The 18871-nt window shown below is 35.3% G+C and overlaps 1 protein-coding gene across 9 annotated transcripts in view; it reads left to right on the forward strand.

The window, feature by feature from the left end:
* Map3k20 (mitogen-activated protein kinase kinase kinase 20) overlaps positions 1 to 18871 on the forward strand; it is a 172133-nt gene that overhangs the window by 64068 nt on the left and 89194 nt on the right. For all 9 annotated transcript variants that reach the window (XM_040294480.2, XM_078017615.1, XM_078017616.1 and 6 more), the window contains exon 3: positions 14108 to 14195. In XM_040294480.2, the coding sequence (XP_040150414.1) occupies positions 14108 to 14195 (88 nt within the window). The remainder of the gene's footprint in view (positions 1 to 14107; positions 14196 to 18871) is intronic.

The following is an 18871-nucleotide window of genomic DNA, read 5'->3' on the forward strand; positions in this document are numbered from 1 at the left end:
TTTCATAAACTTTGGGTGAGTGGGAGTAGCACTGACCCTGGGGGAGCTTTTTTCCAGGCGAATTTACAAGCTGGGTAGACTGAGATAGGAAGAAAAGCAGTACTTCCTGCCATATTTCCTAACCTCCTCATGATGCTTGAAGGCTGTGTGCAGATAGTTTAATAGGAAATGTGTGGATATTGGTTATTTTGCTGATCTTTACCAAATATTCCTTTTTGGGACATTTCATGGTTTGCTAAATTTGGCTGAGTTCTTGGCTTCATTGGCTGGGTAACTCTGGGATGTAAGATTGGTGTTTGATGAAATAAAACCTAGGGCATTCTGAAGTCCCTCCCATTAATGGGTCAGCCTGCACTGTCTCTTATTTCTTATCCCACTTGCCTAAAACTGAGCAAGGTTCTTATGAAAGTCAGGTCAAGGGCTGATTCTCTTAGGCTGAATGCTCATAGACAAAGTAAAACCTGTAGTCATAGGGAACTCTGAACACCAAACAAAAATTGAGGACATGTAGAAATGATCACAATGTATGATAGGTACAACATTTATAATGCTAATGCTAATAATCAATACTTGGAATTTAATGTGTCAGTTTTCTGGTGCTTTATATGCATGAACTCTATTGAATGCCTAACAATAATAAATTGTATTCTTGCAGTGTTTTTCATTTTACAAGTGTTTTTACATTTATTTGATTCTTACTAAAACCATGCAACTGTGAGACCAGTGGAGACTGGGGAGACATGCCAACTAAAGGCAGTGTGGTACCCAGGGTTGAATCCTGGAACACAAAGAGGATATTAATGGAGAAACTGGTGATCTAAACAAAGTCTGGATTTTAGTTCATGGTAATGTTCAATAGTGACATAAAATTTTAGTGATATGGGAAACTGGGTAAGGGAATATCAAGCTCAATTGTCTTTTTCTCTTAAATAAAATTATTCCAAAAGAAAAAGGATATATTTATTTAAAAACCTTAGGATCTAGTCAAGGCAAGTTTTTATTATCCTCATTCTACAGATTTCTAATGTTTAGAAAGGATAAGTAACTTGTTCGATATCACACATGGAAGGTGGTGAAAAACCAGGACCAAAACCCTTCTGTGCCTGTCATTCAGAGCTGCCTTAGGGAGAAGGCATTGTGCTCTGTGTCTGTGATCTCCATGAATCCTCCCTACAGCCTTTGAGGGTTTCTAGAAAGAATAATTTGTCTTTATTTTTTTAAAATGTTTAAAATTTAATATTGTTTTAAATTACATTTTATAGGGTACAATGTGATAATTCCATATGTGTTTAATGTCCAAACCCAGCTAATTAGCATTTCCATCTCCTTAAACATTTTTCATCCTCAAATTATAGATAAGAAAATCATTGTGATCCATGTTCACTAGTGGAAAAATAATTCAAAAACATATTTCCTATTGAATTTAAGTCAGTAGTCCTTCCATATTTGAATGGATAATACAGTACGGATTTTGAGACCTATTTGATTAAACCAGTACAACAGAAACCTCATTTAGGGAACATATAGAGAAGATGTGATGAAAGATGGATAAGGGCCAAAGCCTTTTTTTTTTTTTTTTTTAAGGATGATAGTATAGGGTGGTTTTCTGTGACCCCTGATCCAGGAATCTGAGAATGGGCAGAAAATAGAAACATAGGAACTGCTCCATCAAATTCAGATTTGTTCTGCAAGTGTAGCAGTTGTGAGGGTAATGATGGCAAGCCAGATTCCCTGTCCTGGAAGTGGAAAAAAGAAGTACTGCTCAGTTTCTTTCAGCTTAGCAGCTTATTTTTCATATAGTAGGATGACTTTAATAGATTTACTTAGAAATTTACAGAACCGGGCTTTTGGTCATATGGGTATACTTTGGTCTTTGAATTTATAGATTCTTTTGCTGGTTGTATTATTGTTACCAGAGCCCTAGGCCAGAGGGCTGACTTTAGCAAGGGGTCCCAGCAAATCAGATCTGACTACTTGCCACAAAAACCAAACAGAAAAGTAATGGTAAAATGCGGGAAAGGAACTTATTAAATTACTATAGTTATATGGGGAAGCAAAAGAGGATAATCAGCATTTCCAACTGTCTTCGTGGGTAGCAACTTGAGCTTTCAGATTATACAGATGGGGGACCAGAAATATGCATAGTCAGGAAGTCTTGGTCACCCTGGCCTGGTTGATCATTACCTCAGGATTGGTCAAGTTTTTGCCTGAGGGGTAGTTTCGACTTAAAACAAGATGAGCCCTGTTGTTCTTGGAATCCTAGGTGACTCAGAGCGGAGGGGACAGTTGGAGAATGCAGGTAGAGATGCCAAGTTTTTTTTTTTTTTTTAATATCCTGTTTTTAGTTGCCTGTTTGACATTTGTGGGTTTAAGTAAAGAGTGTGAATACTTGTTGCAGTATTACCTGCATAGGTTAATGCATGTCCTAACTATTCTGATTTTGTGTTTTCTAGACACTCTTTGGTTTATGGTCAGTGCCCTGGACAGACCTGTGTTTTGGCCTTTTTCTTTTCTTCATGATTTTTTCTCTGTGCTGTTGCTGTCAGTCTGTGGATCTGCTTTCTAGAAGTTTCTAGTTCTGACTGATGTTCTGTATATCTGGGTTCATTTCTTTTTTGAAATGTTCTTTGTTCACTCTAGATACAGTTTTTAGCAGCTAATAATTGGGGAAAAGATATGCCCATCATGAGGTTCACATATGAGTTTGGTCCATGAAACTGTTTTAATTTGATACTGGTTTTCTTATTTTCCATGTGAAGAACAAATTTAGTGACATTAACACACCTGCAAGGCCACACAGCTCATACATGGCAAAACTGAAATTCAACTTTAGGGTTTTCTGACTCAGAAGCATCGAGGCTGCAGTTTTAGGTTGTCATAGAACTGCTCTGAGGCCAGTGGCTGTTGGTCCTGGTGCAGATTTAACTTTCCCAGGGAGCTTTTAAGAAGCACTCATTCCTGTGCTCTACCTCATACCAATTAAATTAGATTGAACTCAGAATATTAGCCTTGAAGAGACTTCACTTCATTCTGTCTGTCCTTTTTACCTAAACATTTGGACATTTAATTAGTAGTTAAGCTGAAGCCCCAAATAACACAACCATCAAGTATCAGAACCAAGACTACAAGTTCTTTCCACATTCAAATCAAATAAATGTGTTAGAGCATTTACTCTGTACAAATTTTTAGATGTATGTGTAGTCACAGGTGAGTTTGTTTATTCATGTGTGATATTATAGAAATGTGTGGGCATGTACATCTTTGTGATTTTAAAAATTTACATTCATATTTCATAGTTAAAATCATAGGCTTTGCAGCCAGGGTTGCCTCATTCAAATCTTGGCTTCACTGTTTCTTAGCTGTCTGACTGTGGGGCAAATTACTTAACCACTCTGCTCCCTGGTTTCTTAGAGATAAACTAGGGATGAGATGGTACTTTCTGCATGAATTGAATGAGTTAATGCATATAAAGTGATGAGCCAATGTTGATACACAGGAAGTGCTCCGTGACTGTATGAGTAAGAGTGTACTCAGTTTACAACTTCTGAAACTTAAGACATGGTACATGGATTGCAAAAGAATTATAATAATGAAACTGTTTATGTAGTTGGGGTCATATGTGTAAAATTTTATGTCTTCCTATAGGCTCTCAGCAGACTGTTTTCTCAGGCTTCATAGCCCTCCATCTTCTGTCTCCTGGAAAACAGGAGTTTCTAATTTATTTTCTTCTTTGTCTCTGGGTTCACTGTGGAACCATGATATCTCAACTCGGCTTGGCAATGACCTTCTGTGCATTTTGTAGGTAACTGTCTTGATTAGCCAGAAAGTTGCTCTGGTGCAGGTTGTTGGTATATTGCATCAGTCATCGCCAGTTATATTTGCTTATGTCAGAACAGCCCCTGTCTCTTGGGAGTCATAGACAGTCAATAGGCAGTATTACAGAGACCCCTGAATCATGGATATGTGAGGAAAAGCACCCATGAGGCTCCGTGTGTTTTCCAGTTGTAGGCAACACGCTTAGGTCTGCCTTCTTAGCAACCAACTGGAGGAGCATAAGATAATAGGTTGTTAAAGTAATCACTGAAGCAGTGGGGTAAAAACAAACTGGTGTTTAGGAAAAGCACAAATATTCTTTTTTAATAAGACCATTATACATCGGTTATAACTTTGCATGATTGAATTAAAGAGCAACAACATTTGGATGTGTAACCGACGTAATTCTGCAATCTGCATTTGGGGTAAAATTGGGAGTTCATAACCCACTTCAATCTAATGTATGAAATATATGTCAAGAGCTTTGTAATGTTGTGAACAACCAATTTAAAAAAAAAAGAGCAACAACATTTTTCTTTCAGCTGGAAAGAATTTAAAGTTGGTTTTGAAGAGAATTCCAATAACCAAGTTTCTGTCATAAAGCAATATCAGAATAAAAAGTGAATGTATTCAGCCTGGTGATTTTACTTAAAACCAATTATTTGAATATATCTTCAGAATGACCAATGTGTTTTCATAGACAGGGGTAAAATAACTAAAAGAATAGGTCAAGAAAAATAAGAATTATAATTTTTAAGCTTAGGAAAAACTGACTAATGTAAAACTTAGCCTTCAGATGTTATTTTTCACTATCTTCACCAAACACAAATGAGGACTTGGGTTTCCACATGAAGTTAGTGAAAGAATAACGGTGGCCTGTGCTGGTGGTTGTTAAGTATCAGAGGTTTGTTGAAGTGGATGCTAGCTTTTTTTTTTTTTAAATCAAGCTATTAGGGGAGAAGTAATCTCTGTTAAGAGTGGAATTGTCTTAAGTTGTGGTTGTAGTTGGGGACTAGGAATACAAAGACTGGAAGACTTCAAATCCCTTCATTCTTAGAATTCTGATTCCAAATTATCTGCGTTATGTATTTGTTAGAGTTTGGTACTTTTATTTTTTATTTTTTTGCATTCAATAAACCAAAAATGTCTGGCTTATGAGAAACGCTTGCCTTTGCTTTTAGTTATTGTTTTGAGTGCATTAACAGCAACCCAAAATAGTAAAATCATTAGTCACTTAGCTGAAGAATACAGGTATTCAAAATACTAATTGGAGTCTAAAGATGTTAAAGGACTTTTCAGACTATTTTAACATTAAATTTGCCTAAACTCTTCTAAATGATTTTGTAGATTTCCATAATAAATGTGGCAAACATTTCTCTTATGGGATGTAAATAATTAAACTCTGTTGCACTGTAGAGTAATATTATAAAGCACTTAGCTAATCAGATTGTGAGAGTTGCTCAAAATTCCTAACCGTGTAATTTTTGCATAGAGAGAGGGTGCTTCATGCTGTGCAATTAACTGGTTTTATTAGCTATAAATTTGGTTGTTGCTGGCTGGCCTAATGGCCCAGAGCCTGTGAAGTATTAGATCTTGGTTTTTGACCAAAATCTGTGTAGTCAAGTGTCAGGAAGGCATGGAAATCTTGTAGTGGGAACAATGGCTGAGACTCAATGAGGAGTTGTTTCTCATGCTTCTGTAACTCAAGAGCGCTTTGGAATTTTCTAGGCCTCTTGTAATGTTTGGATGCTGCATAAACTGATGTTCCATTCTGTTCTTAAATTAGGTTTGAAAGTAAAGCAGTGATGTAGTGATTGTAGCTGGACGTGGAGATCAGACTCTTTTAAAAACCTGGCTTCCCATTTGCTGTGCCCTAGGGCATGTTTTAAAATTTCTCCTTGCCTAGATTTCTTTCCTTGTGAATGTTTGATAATAGTAGGCCCTTGCCTATGGTTTTTGTGACAATTTAAAAGTTCAATCTTCATCAAGCATTTAGCCTAGCTCATAGTAGGCACTCAATAAATGTTAGCTATTAATATAGAGGAATTATACAATTGGAATCTGTTTAAACATGGCATTTTTTTAATTAAAAAATGTTTAAAGGCATTCATGATTTTATTGGATTTTTTAAAGAGAAAAGACCAGAAATTAAAAATACATATATGAGAAGAGGTAAGAGATTTGAATTCAGCTTTTATCACTGACATTTGACTGCTGGCAAGTGAGCTTAAAACCAACAAAGATCCAATTTTCTCAACATTTAAATATGATAAAATATTTTGTTGGTGAGATTCATGTGGGGTAAATGTTTTGGAAATGTTAAAGTGCTATATTTAGGTAAAAACATAAGTAAACATGGAAAGTTGATAAATACCTGAGGCTAATTAAATCAAGGAAATATGGAAGTATGATCTTCATTATTGCAAGAGAGAGGAATTTCCTCAGAAACTTGTCTTGACAGAACAATAAATGATTTACAAAGGAAGGGGATGGATGACAGAGAAAGGGATTGGCATTGGTTGAGCACCTGGTATTTTCCTGGCACTGGGATAGGATTACAGAGCCATTGACTTAATGAGGAAACTGAGTAACCTAAGAGATTAATTTCTTCAAAGTCCCTGTGTTAGTTAGCTTTGTGTTACTGAAACAGAAACCTGAGATGAATTAACTTAAAAAGAAGAAAGGTTTAGTTTTGCTCACAGTTTTAGAGATTTCAGTCCAGGACCTGTTGGCTCTATTGCTTTGGGTACTGTGATGCCACAGTATATCATGGCTTGAGTACTTGCCAGAGGAAGCCTTTTCACTTCCTGGCTAGCAAAAGAGAGGAAAAGAAGGGGACTGGGATTCCATTTTCCCTTTAAAGTGCATGCTCTCAGGGGCCTAAGACCTCCCACTAGACCCTGCCTCTTAAAGATTTCCACCGATTCCCAATAGCACCAGGATGGGCACTAGCCTCTTCCACTTGGGCCTTTGTGGGGGATTTCAGACCTAAATTACAGCAGTTCCCCTTGCTTGTAGGTAGAATAGCCAAGACTCACTAAAGCCTGTTTGCAGAGGACATCCAAATACACCACAGTTAATTAATCAGATTGTTGTTAAGCTCCTCACTCTGTGCAAAGTAGTACTAGTAATGCATTAATTTTCCTGAATACAGATGAATAGCAATTTAAAGCACAAAAGAATCTAGGAGGTAATTTTGTTCATCCAAGTCATTTTCTAGGAAGAAAGCAAGGTCCAGAGTGACCAAGTGCTTTAGGGCCATCTATTTTGGAACTAGAATTGAATTTTCACTTATGTACGCCAGTATTTAATGATGTTTCTATTCAGTTTTTAGAAGCCTAATAATCTTTCAGTTCTTGAAGCCTTCTTTAAGGGAGATGTTCTTTGGGGAGATTTTTTGAATAGTTTAGGATAAAGTGATCATTTCATTCACCAAGTTATATAACTTGTTTAGTGGAAAGTCAGATTCTCATAATATTTTTGTCACTCAAATGCAGGTTGTTTCAATGTATTTTGCTGTTTCATATCATTGTGAGAATCAGGGTGAGCACAATGAATGTAAACTCTCTTAGCTTATTTGTGATTTGGTGGTATCTTTCAAGTCCTTGGTCTTAACTCTTCACTATTTGCTTTTCTCAGTTCTAGTCATCCTCCTTTCCTGCCAGGTTATCTGTCCTTTTTCTTGGCCAGTTATCTTCTTAACTAGAGAACAACATGAGCCCTGAAAGGAGCTCAGGCCCTCTCCAAGTGGTAAGTCTCTACAATGTTCCATGCAGGAAAACCATTGTGCAACCAGAGACTTCCCAGCACTGGTGATGTTTGTGGTAAAAATCACACATGACTACATCTCAGTGGTTCAAGAAGCATGAGCAGAGGCCTGTCGTCTGCTCAATGACTGGTTTATTTTTTCTTCTTAGCTTTCATAGCCAATTTCTTTCCAAAGAAAAGCCTTCCTGACATCAAGCATCATTAAGAATATAGGATATCTTACATTATAGAACCAAAATTCAGTTCATTTACCCTTCCTTATTTCCCCAAATACCTAAGGCACACCCCTTGAAAGAAAACCTGTAGAATTGTGAAGTTGGCTGCTTATCATATGATAGTTATTGAAAACATCTCATAAAGTTCAAGTGACTCAAAGAGCATGACCTGAGTATGACACTTGGGTGATTAAATAGACAATTGAAAATCCTCCAAGTCTACTTTTTAAGTTGTTCTTGTAACATAGCATTTTCAAAAGTAGAGGGGCTGGTTTTCCATTTTACCACACATGTAAGAATGAGTTTTTTAAAAACAATATTTTTATTTTAGTGGGCTGGAGGTATACCTCTGTAGCCAGGTGCTGGCCTAGCATGTGTAAAATCCTGGGTTTGAACCCCACTTCTTAAAAAAAAAATACTCGTAGCTACAGATAATCTTGGGAGTAAAAATATAGTGAATTAAACAGTATTTTTGTTTTGTTTTGATCCAGTAAGACCCTGGGAATTTGATGCATAAAAGCTGAGCTTGAGAACTTTTCCCAGTTATCTTTATAATCAGAACGTGAAGCAATTAGCAGGGAAGGGAAGGAAAGTTCTACCTATCTCTTCCCTGAAAGAACTCTATGTTCTGACCTCACAGATTTATAAATACAATTTTAGGAGTTTTATATGTCAAGAGCTTTGTAATGTTGTGAACAACCAATAAAAAAAAATTTAGGAGTTTTTAAATCAATAATTTCTCATTGTCCTTACATTCTGCTAAGTACAATGGTTCTCAGCTCTGTGGTGATAAAGATAAGAGGTGCTCTATACTGAGAAGACCAGTGCTTTCATCTTTTACAACCTGTCCTTTTATATGGGCCTAATTCATCTGTTGTGGGCATTTATGGTATTGGTCCAGGGAGGGAGCCTGTGTGAAATGCAGCCCAGCTGAGAATCAGGGCTCCATCTCTCAGTACACCTTGGAGGAGCATCTGTCTGCAAGAGCATTCTGGAGCATAGTGTGTATGGAAAGTGCAGACTTGACCCAAGCCTCTTCACCTGCACAGATGGATTCTGGAAATATCTTGGGTATAAAATATAAAATGGAATGTTTAAGACTAAGCAAACCTTTGCATTCTTAACCTTAAAAGGTCCAATGCTTGAGCATGCTTGAAGAATCCAAAGCAGGAAAGGATGCTCAAGAAATTGTGTTCACTGTGTTTGTCTTGGACACAGAACCTTCAAAAGGCAAAGTGTACCCGTCCAAATCCTCATAAAGTTTAAATCAACAATGAGTTGATGAAATATATTTCAGATGTGGCTTCTACTGTTGTATAGTTGATTGACTGTCATTCTTATGAAATCTAGATTAAATTATCCTTCCAGATATAAAAGAACAAAATGAATATAAAATAAATTCATTTCCTCTAGTATTTTGCTCTTCTCGTTATAGTGTTCATAGTAAACAGGTCCTAACCTAGGCTCTCTATAAAAATTATTTAAATACACTAAATACTTTCATTGATCACTATTTTTCCTTCATCCTTCAAATGTTATTGAGTACTTTCTGTATATAAGGAATCTGACCTTTTCCCCACATATGCTGTTAAACTAGTCATTTTACAAAAGGAGTAGAGAAGGTTTTCCCAAAAGGCAGAGGTCACAGGAGCAGACAAAAGAAGAAAAAGGAGTATCATGTAAAAACATTCAGAGCCTGGTACTGAGCAGGCAGAAATCCATCTAAAATGTGCTCATCTCCTTTGCCCGCGTCCTCAGCGCTGTGGCTCTCAGAACCCATGGCCTTCTGTAGGAGGAACCTGGGTGAACATTAGTTTGTTCCAGATCCATATCAGGAGAAGCTGACAGGTCACAGGTTAACTACCCTAGTTTTTATATGCCTATAGTATCCTGGGAAGATAGAATTTTACTTTTTGATGCCTCAGTGCTAGGGAGAATGTGAATTTCCTTGTAAATCAATATTTTCAACTCCATATTTATATGTTCTTATCATATATATATTACATATAACATGCTCTTATTGCTTTTTCTGGTTTTAAAAATTATACATGCTTATTATAGTTTAGGAAATATAAAAAATTTAAAATAACCTATGATTCTTTCTTGAGATAACCACAATTAATGTTTTGTTTTATTTCTTCCCATTCTTCTGTATATATCATTTAGTTTATTTTATTGGTACATTATTATTCTACATAATAGTAGGATTCAGTATGCCATATTCTTGCATGAGCATAATATAATTTGATCAGTCTCATCCCCAATACCATAGGCATTTTTGACCATTGATACATGCATTCCTCATAGATATTTTTATAGGTAGAGTTTTCGCTACACCATTCATTCCTCTGATTGAGACCCTTACTTTTTGGAGTATGTTGGAGCTTGAGTTAAAGTTGTTGCAGTCTCAGCTACTCCTTAGATCCTCAAATCCTAATCTGAACAATTACATATTTATTTCATGGTTATTTAGACCTTAAGATGATTATTGAATACATAGATTCTGATAATCTCTGCAAAAGTCTAATCATCTTTCAAGCTTTTTTATTGTGGTAAGATAACATATCATAAAATTTGCCATTTTAACTTTATTTAAATGTGTAATTCAGAGGATTTAATTATATTTACAGCATTATGCAGTCATTGACACCATCTATTTTCAAAATTTTTCATCAACCCTAACAGAAGCTCTGAAACTATTAAGAAGTAACTCCTCCCCATCTCCTCCTCTGCCCAGCCTCTGGTAACCTCTAATCTGTCTAGTATGCTTTCTCTCTAAATTTACCTACTAAGTACATTTCAGATAAGTTTTCAAGGTTCATCCATCTAACAGCATGTATCAGAATTAATTCCTTTTATGGCTGAAGTAGTATTTACACATCACATGTTTGTCAGCATATGAACACTTGTTATCACTTTTGGCTATTGTTAGTAATGCTGTATGAAATTGGGTACAAGTGTCTGGGTCCTTAGAATAGTGTTTTGCAAAGTATAAAATGTGTAGATCCAATATAGGAAAAATTAAGACTTCTGAATTTCAAGTGTTGACAAAAATTATTACTCATTGTAACTGAAGTAGACACAAGAAGTTGAGAATAGCTCATATACCTATAAAAATCAAAATTAAATTTTCAGTTAAAGATAAAAACAAAATCAATACAATTGAAATCAGCAATTTGTATAAAATTATGTTTACTGAAAGCAAGTGGTTTATGTTGGTTTTTAATAATGTAAAAATTTTTTGGCATGATGGACCATTATTAATTTAGCTGTCATCATTATTATGTTTCCTTTTTAACAGCAAGCTTATTTTTAAAACACTAATACATTATTTTGATGGACAGTCCATCTACTAGTGTGTCCCAGAATGTAAATCTAGGAAATAATGGAATAATAACACTATTGCAAGCAGACACCTGTGGGTACTTACTATCAGGTACTGACTGCTGGGAGCACAGGTTTTCATCATTCAGTTAGCTCCACGCTTGTTTCTGTTGGAGCTTGTCTGAATTGCTAGCATCCTGATATCATTTGACTTTTTTATTTTTTACAAAGACGTCACTTATTGTCTGCCTGTTGATTATTAGCCTATTTCCATGAAACTAGAACAGCACTCTAAAGTATTGTATTGTTTTCATGTTGTTAAATCAGATTCTGAGTTCATTAAATAAAAACCTAAATCCTTATTCCAGGAAAATGTCCTTTACTTTCAAAGTACACTGCAAAAGGGTAGTCTTGTGTTCATACTCACCAACTTCTAAAAGGAATAAACACTATCTTCCTCAAGGTATTGCCTGGCAAAACCTTAAATATAAACATGAAAATAAGCTGGAACGCTAAAAGTCTTCTGATTTATAAAGTGGTCATCCAAGGATTAAAAATATTCCCATGTTTGTTCATTACTGATACAGAAATTTTTAATAGTCACAGAATTCAGATACCCCAAAGAATATACCAAAGGGTGGTAGTTCCTGGGTTGACAAATACCAATCCAGACATAACTCTACTGCTTTTCTCACATTGCATTCTAATACTTTATTCCCAAAGTGTTGATCTGCCACTGAAAATAGGGCAGCTTGTGATTTCCAAACTTTGTATGAATTGTCTTTTTTTTTTTAATTTAATTGATTTTATTTTTTTAAAATACATGACAGTGGAATGCATTACAATTCTTACTACACATATAGAGCATGATTTTTCATATCTTTGTATATAAAGTATGTTCATGCCAATTCATGTCTTTATACATGTACTTTTTTTGCTTTACAATTCTTATTACGCATATATACCACAATTTTTTATATCTATATAAAGTATGTTGACAGCCAATTCGTGTCTTCATACATGTACTTTGGATAATGATGTCCATCACATTCCACCATCCTTGAAATCCTGCATCATTTCATAATGAGAATTTAGAATTGCCATGTAGATGAATAGTTGTGATGCCCAAGTAAGGCATTTTCTTCCTGATTGGGAAGTATGTGAGGGTGGTTCTTAGTAAACATAGAGGCTCTGCACCTAGTAGGCACTTGACAGGTGCTAAGGAATTGTTTGTCTAAGCAATAATAGCCCCCTTCAGCACAAAAGAAAAACACTATCAGCTCAGCCTCAATAAGTGTCCTATCTAATCAATGATAATTTTCCTTTCTCTATTCCATATTAACCCCCTGCCATTCCTCAAATCTGTTTTCTACCTATTTGTATCACCCTCAAAAACAGTTTCACAGATTATGGGTTTTTTTCAAATATTTATTTTTTAGTTGGACCCAATACCTTTATTTTATTTATTTTTATGTGGTGCTGAGGATCGAACCCAAGGCCTCGCACGTGCTAGGTGAGCGCTCTACCACTGAGTCACAACCCCAACCCCAGATTATGTTTTTAATGAAATCTCAACTCTTACCCTATAAAAAAAATATCAATTCATATGTGTAGATTCCCAAAGGGCAGGTCCCATTCTTCTTCCTCTTTCTCCCTGTCCTCTTCCTCTTCCCTCTTTAAAAAAATTGTTTTTATTGATAGTACTGGAAATTGAACCCAGGGCCTCACACCTGTTAGGCAAGCATCTGAGTTCCCCCTTCTGACCAGGGCTTCTCCATGTTTTTTTTTTTTGGGGGGGGAGGGTACTGAGGATTGAGCTTGGAGGACTCAACCAATGAACCACATTCCCAGCACCCGCTGCTTTATTTTAAAATTTTGAGACAGGGTCTCACTGAGTTGCTTGACGCCTTGCTTTTGCTGAGGCTGGCTTTGAACTTGCAATTCTCCTGCCTCACCCTCCCGAGCTCCTAGGATTACAGGTATGCACCACTTGCCAGTCATCCATTTTTGTTAATGAAGATATTTTTCTTGATGATCTCCTTTCTTTGGGTGGGATCTTAAAAATCTACTATATTCTTATTGCTAGTAACATAACTTTCACTTAAAATATAAAACATTTTTTATATTTAACTCCCATGATTTTATGCTTCATTATATTTATAATTGATTAACTATATTTTATCTCCATAAAACTAATAAAATTTCAATGAATATATATGATTTATCTAGGCAGTATCTAATATTCTATAGACATTGTCAAGTATGCACGGTGGTATGTCTGTTTTTCTATTTTTTTTTTTATTTTTTTTTTATTGGTTGTTCACAACATTACAAAGCTCTTGACATAACAATTAAGTTTAATAACTATTTTTTGCAATGTCACTCTTCAGTGCAGTTTTCTGTATTAATATATTTCAAAGTATACAAACATGGTGTCCTGTCAGATCACAGTGAAGGTCAAGAGCCTACCTTTTATTTTTACAGTAACTTGCGTACAAAAAAGAACAACATTATATCTGGAATAAATTATTAGGTAATAATATAAATGGGTATTACCTGAATCTCTTCCATTAATATTTGAAAATCTCTACCTTAATTTTGACTCATACTATCACAGAAGTTTAGACTTGCTGTGGCTTCCCAAAAGAGATATTATGCAGAAAAAATATACATATTTGGTTATTAGGAGAAGGGCTTTAACTGTATGGCATCTACCTCTTGAGTCACCCTCCTCACTGTCAGTCATGCGGACTTTCTAGTACCCACCTCTTTGGTTGCCTCTTCAGCCTCATTTCCTTTTTAAATTTTCAAAAAGCTTCAAAAGAAATTTTTTAACTTTCAAGCATTTCACTAAAGACAATTTTCTCAGCATCACATATTGTTGTATATCTCTGTAAATGTAAGTAAATAAAATTAAATAGGAATTCTATTTTATTAGGCTATTATAAATGGAATTTTATAAAATTTTGCATTTGATTTTTGTACAGGCAGAAATACTGAGTGTCCTCAGTCACAGAAACATCATCCAGTTTTATGGAGTAATTCTTGAACCTCCCAACTATGGTATCGTCACAGGTAGGAACTCGTTATCTGACTTCTTTCTTTCCCTAATTACCTAGCTTTAGATTGCTTAATATGCTAAAATGCTTAATATTAGGTTCACTCACGAATTGTGTACTACTGTCAGATGTCACTTTTGTTGCTATAAAGCATTAATAAATCTGATTATATCAATATAATTAAGAATAGTGTTTCCACTTCTACCCATGTTTAATTGTGCTAATTATATCTGCGTAAATGCTATTTAAATGCACTCGCAGCTGCAATGCCAATACTTAAAGGTGCCGTTTAACTAAAATTTCGTTTAATTAGTTGAAATGAGAGATGTTTTTTGTAACTCTGTGACCTTTTATAAATTAAGATTTCTTGAGCTATTCATGCTGTAATTCTTTGCAAGGCATTTTAATCCCATTAGAGCATTTTTTCTTCAAGGTCTCTGACTTGAGAACAGTATTTTTCAGGTTTGGTCATCTGATCTGATAATGACCTTGAACTAAATTATCACTTAATTTGCAGCAGTGATTTTTTTTTTAACTGATGGAAATACCCTTTTCAAAAATGAGCACATAGAATATTTTGCAATGTGAAAACAGAAAGACCTATTTTTAATATTCTGTGATTATATTTGTACAATCCAATGGGAAGCTTTAAGTCTACAGTAACTATAAGTTCAATTTTAAAGTAAGTAACTTTGGTCAGTTCTTTATGATGGCATTTCTTTGATTAAAAGCAAACCAAATAAAACCTCTGAAAGAATAGCTCTATTTTCTTCTACCACAGTAGTAAGAGCCTGGATTGTCTTTAAAGAAAATAGCAATAAAACACCCTCATTAAACAAATAATTATGTTAGGTACTTTCTTATAGATCATTTTACCTAATGCTTACAATAACTCTTTGAGTAAGATGAAATAATTTCTATTTTACAAGTAAGAAACTAAAACTCTAATTGAAGTGACTTTCCCAGAGTCCTCCAGCTAGTGGTAGAAACAGAGGGGTTCACATTTCCCAGACTAAGTTTTCTTAAAGCTCCTTTTGAATGCAAGCCAGGTTCTCGAAGGCTATGAGCTTACTTGTTCTTCAGTTCACAGGGACATGTTTGCTGTTACTTCAGTCTTCTGGCGATATGTAGTTTAACATGCTTTTGCTCTTTAGTAGCATTTTTACATAGGTTCTTAGCTGGAGGGACTTTTAGCCCAAATTGCTACCTTTAGGCTTGTATCAGAAATGGGATATGCTGCAATTTTCCTCTTGAGCCTGTGCTTCTTATTAACATGGATACCTCCAGTTGTGTTTGGTGTTAGGGATAAATCATACCTAACCTTTTGTATCAGTTTTCTGACTTAGAATTAGACCTTTTCCTAATTCAATTATCATATGGCACCTTTTCCCCAAATTCATTTTTTTAAATTTTTATACATGTGAATCTAGTTTTCTGATTCTCATTGGTGGTTGATGCTATTCTTGCCTAGTAGAGGCTATTCCTGTCTACCAAAAAGAAACTGCTGTTTCTATTGTACCCTTGATGTGTAATGCTTTGGAGAAGATTTTAGCCTAAGTAGGTCAATGGGCTATTCATGGAGTTTTCTAGTTATCTTGAGGTGAGGATGAATTGTAGAAATGGGAACTTGAGTCAGGGTGCAGGTTCTTTTCTTACTGTCAGTTCCAAGGAAGATGTGAACAAATTCATTCTTGGCCAGCATATTCAATCTGAGTTACCTCATTCAAAGGAGGGAAGGGAGTGATAAGTTTGATTTTATTTAGTATTTGTATCAAATTAGCTAGTCATTTATTTCATGCATCCTTTTATCATTTCCTGCTTATACCTACCCAAATTCTTTGCTTAAATTGATTAGTTCTTGATGGATCTGTTTCCCTCCAGAGCCAGTAAGTAAGCAACTGTTAACATTAAACATTTCTTTAAAATAACATTTCAGAATTGAAGCATAATAACAAATTGTATACTTATTGCTCTCTTATTTACCTGTTAAAGTTGATTATTAAAGAGATCTATTAGGGAAGTTTCAGTGCTCTTAAATGTATTAATTTAGTGATTGTTGTTTTTGCTAGAGATTTAGTTTTAACTCAGTGTTTATTTATTTAAACCTTTTCAGTCAACTTTGTGAAGCATTAGGATAAAGCTATGCTCTGTACATGGATAGCAGTACATATACCAACTAAGCCAAGTTTTGGGGTGAAATAATCCAATGGATTAGGGATGGTAGCACTTACCTTGCCTCTTGAAATGAATATAAGTCTTAGTGTGAGGAGGTGAAGGGAAAAAATAAAGATAGGCAGCCAACAGACCTTGCTCACCCAGCCTAGCTAGGTAGCCCTCTGTGAATCTTATCATCTGTATCAGATGTTGTGGACTCCGAAAGAGGATGTTTGAATGGCTTTTGAGTTCGTATAACTTGAGTTTTTTGTTAATAGAAAATGTTGTTGCAGCCAGCAGCTATTGTCAGTCATACTGAGGGCTTGATAGAATGATTTATCAGAGTAATGGAATGGAATGAGTGCTGAAATGGGAATTAGAAGATCTGAGATCTTGTCTTGACTCTGCCAAAGCTTCCTAGATGGGTCACTGAGGATCTCTGTATATCTCGGTTTTATCATGTAAATGAAGGTATAAAAAGAGAGGATCTCTGAGAGAGAGAGTGTATGTGCACATTTATGCATGTGTGCTTGCTGAAACTTTTCATTACAGACTTATAAAACCTGATTATAAGGAGGCCTGGGGAAATGTCTAAGAAGCAGCTGCTAATTTATTTCCCTTAGAAGGGATGAACAGTTACAAAGAAATGGAATAAGCAGAAACTCCAAAGTTAAGAGATAAGATAAAATAATGGGCTGTCTTTTCTTCGATCTTTGGAAACAACTCAGTTCTGTACTAGTCTCATTCTTTAATATACATGCATACATACTATCATAAATACTTCCCTAGGAGAGGGAGGAAGGAGTTGTTAGATACCAGATCATGAAGCCCTTTTGTTGCATGCTGAATGGGAGGGGAACCCCCACCCAAAGTACCTGATATTCCAAGTGTAAAAAAGGGCTGCCAGACTGAGTCTCATGGTTTCAGGGAAAGCAATTTGGGATTCTAGAGGCCTAGTGGGCTGCATCTTTGTTCTCAGGGGCTGATAACACCTCTTGTTTGTCACCTATTCCATATTGCCATTTTTTTGTTTTTGTTTTTGTTTTTCTTGTAGTGCTAGAGATTAAACCCAGGGCCTCATGCCTGCCAGACAAGCCCTATACCACTGAGCCACATTTCCAGCCCCTCTGTGTTACCTTTTACCACTACATTAAGAGAGGATACTAATTCTGCATGATTTGTCAGCAAGCCCAAGTTCTATTAAATCTGACCATGGACAGCATACAAATTTAAGTGCCCAATCTTATTTCCTTTAACTTTATATTGATTTATTTTAAGCACAGACACATTTAATTTGCATTTTGATATTGTGCTGATCTTCTTAGCCAATTAAAGACATGTCAATTTTTATTATAGCAGTTTGCAGACATTTGCCCAAATTCATTTGTTCTACTGGTTATGATCCAAACTAAGTTTGGTCTTGGTGATATTTTATTATAAAGAGATTTCATGATAATGGTATTTGATTCAACAGTACTCAATATGTTTGGCTTTCTGTATCTGAATATTCCCCTTTCATGAAACCAACAGAGGGTCAAAAATATTTTTAAAATAATAATAAAACAATACAAATAAATGAATGATACAACTATTCACATAGTTTCTACATTGTATTAGGCATTATAAATAATTTAGAGCTGAATTAAAGTATGGATGCTCCTCCTCTAGTGTTGGGATTTTGTCCTGATAAACCCTCCATTAAGTTGAAAATACCCTAAGTTGAAAACACATGTAATGCACCTAACCTACTGAACATCTGAGCTTAGCAACGCAGTGCGCATGGAGTATCGATTGTTTTCCTCTTGTAATCTTGTGATCTTATGACTGACTGGGAACTATGGCTTGCTACTCCTGCTCAGCAAGAAAGTAGAAAAATTATTGTTCTCATATTACTGGCCTGGGAAAAATTCAAAACTCACAGTATGTTTTCTACTGAATGTATATCACTTTTACACCATTATAAAGTTGAAAATTTATAAGCTGAACTATTCTAAGTTGGGGACCATAGTAAATGGGAAGATTACTTATGGTATATGCAAATAATATGTCATTTAAAATTTTTTTTTTAGTTGTAGATGACAGAATACCTTTATTTTATTTATTTTTATGTGGTACTGAGGATCGAACCCAGTGCCTCACACATGAGCGTTCTACCACTGAGCCAAAACTCCAGCCCTAATATATCATTTTATATAAAACATGCATCCAGGAATTTTAGTATCCTGGTGGGGAGGGTCTTATCTTCATTAACTACCGAAATAAGACTGGTGGTAATAGTGTAGTAAACCTAGTAATTTCAAGTTGTTTTCTCAACTATTATCTATGAGATGAAATGGGTTAATTTTTAATTGGTGACTCAGTGAAATAATAAATTGTTTAGTTCATCATTAGAATAACTTTTAAAGTTATTTTTACATGATTTTCAGAGTATATGACCTTCACTACAGTCTAATATGTTTGAAATATAGTTGTTTTTGGATCTCTGTCTGTTAACATCTGTAAATTTATCCTAAGCTACAAGTACCCAAAGGCACAGAG

Source organism: Ictidomys tridecemlineatus, chromosome 7 (assembly GCF_052094955.1).
Source record: "Ictidomys tridecemlineatus isolate mIctTri1 chromosome 7, mIctTri1.hap1, whole genome shotgun sequence".
In the NCBI taxonomy this organism is placed as follows: Eukaryota; Metazoa; Chordata; class Mammalia; order Rodentia; family Sciuridae; genus Ictidomys; species Ictidomys tridecemlineatus.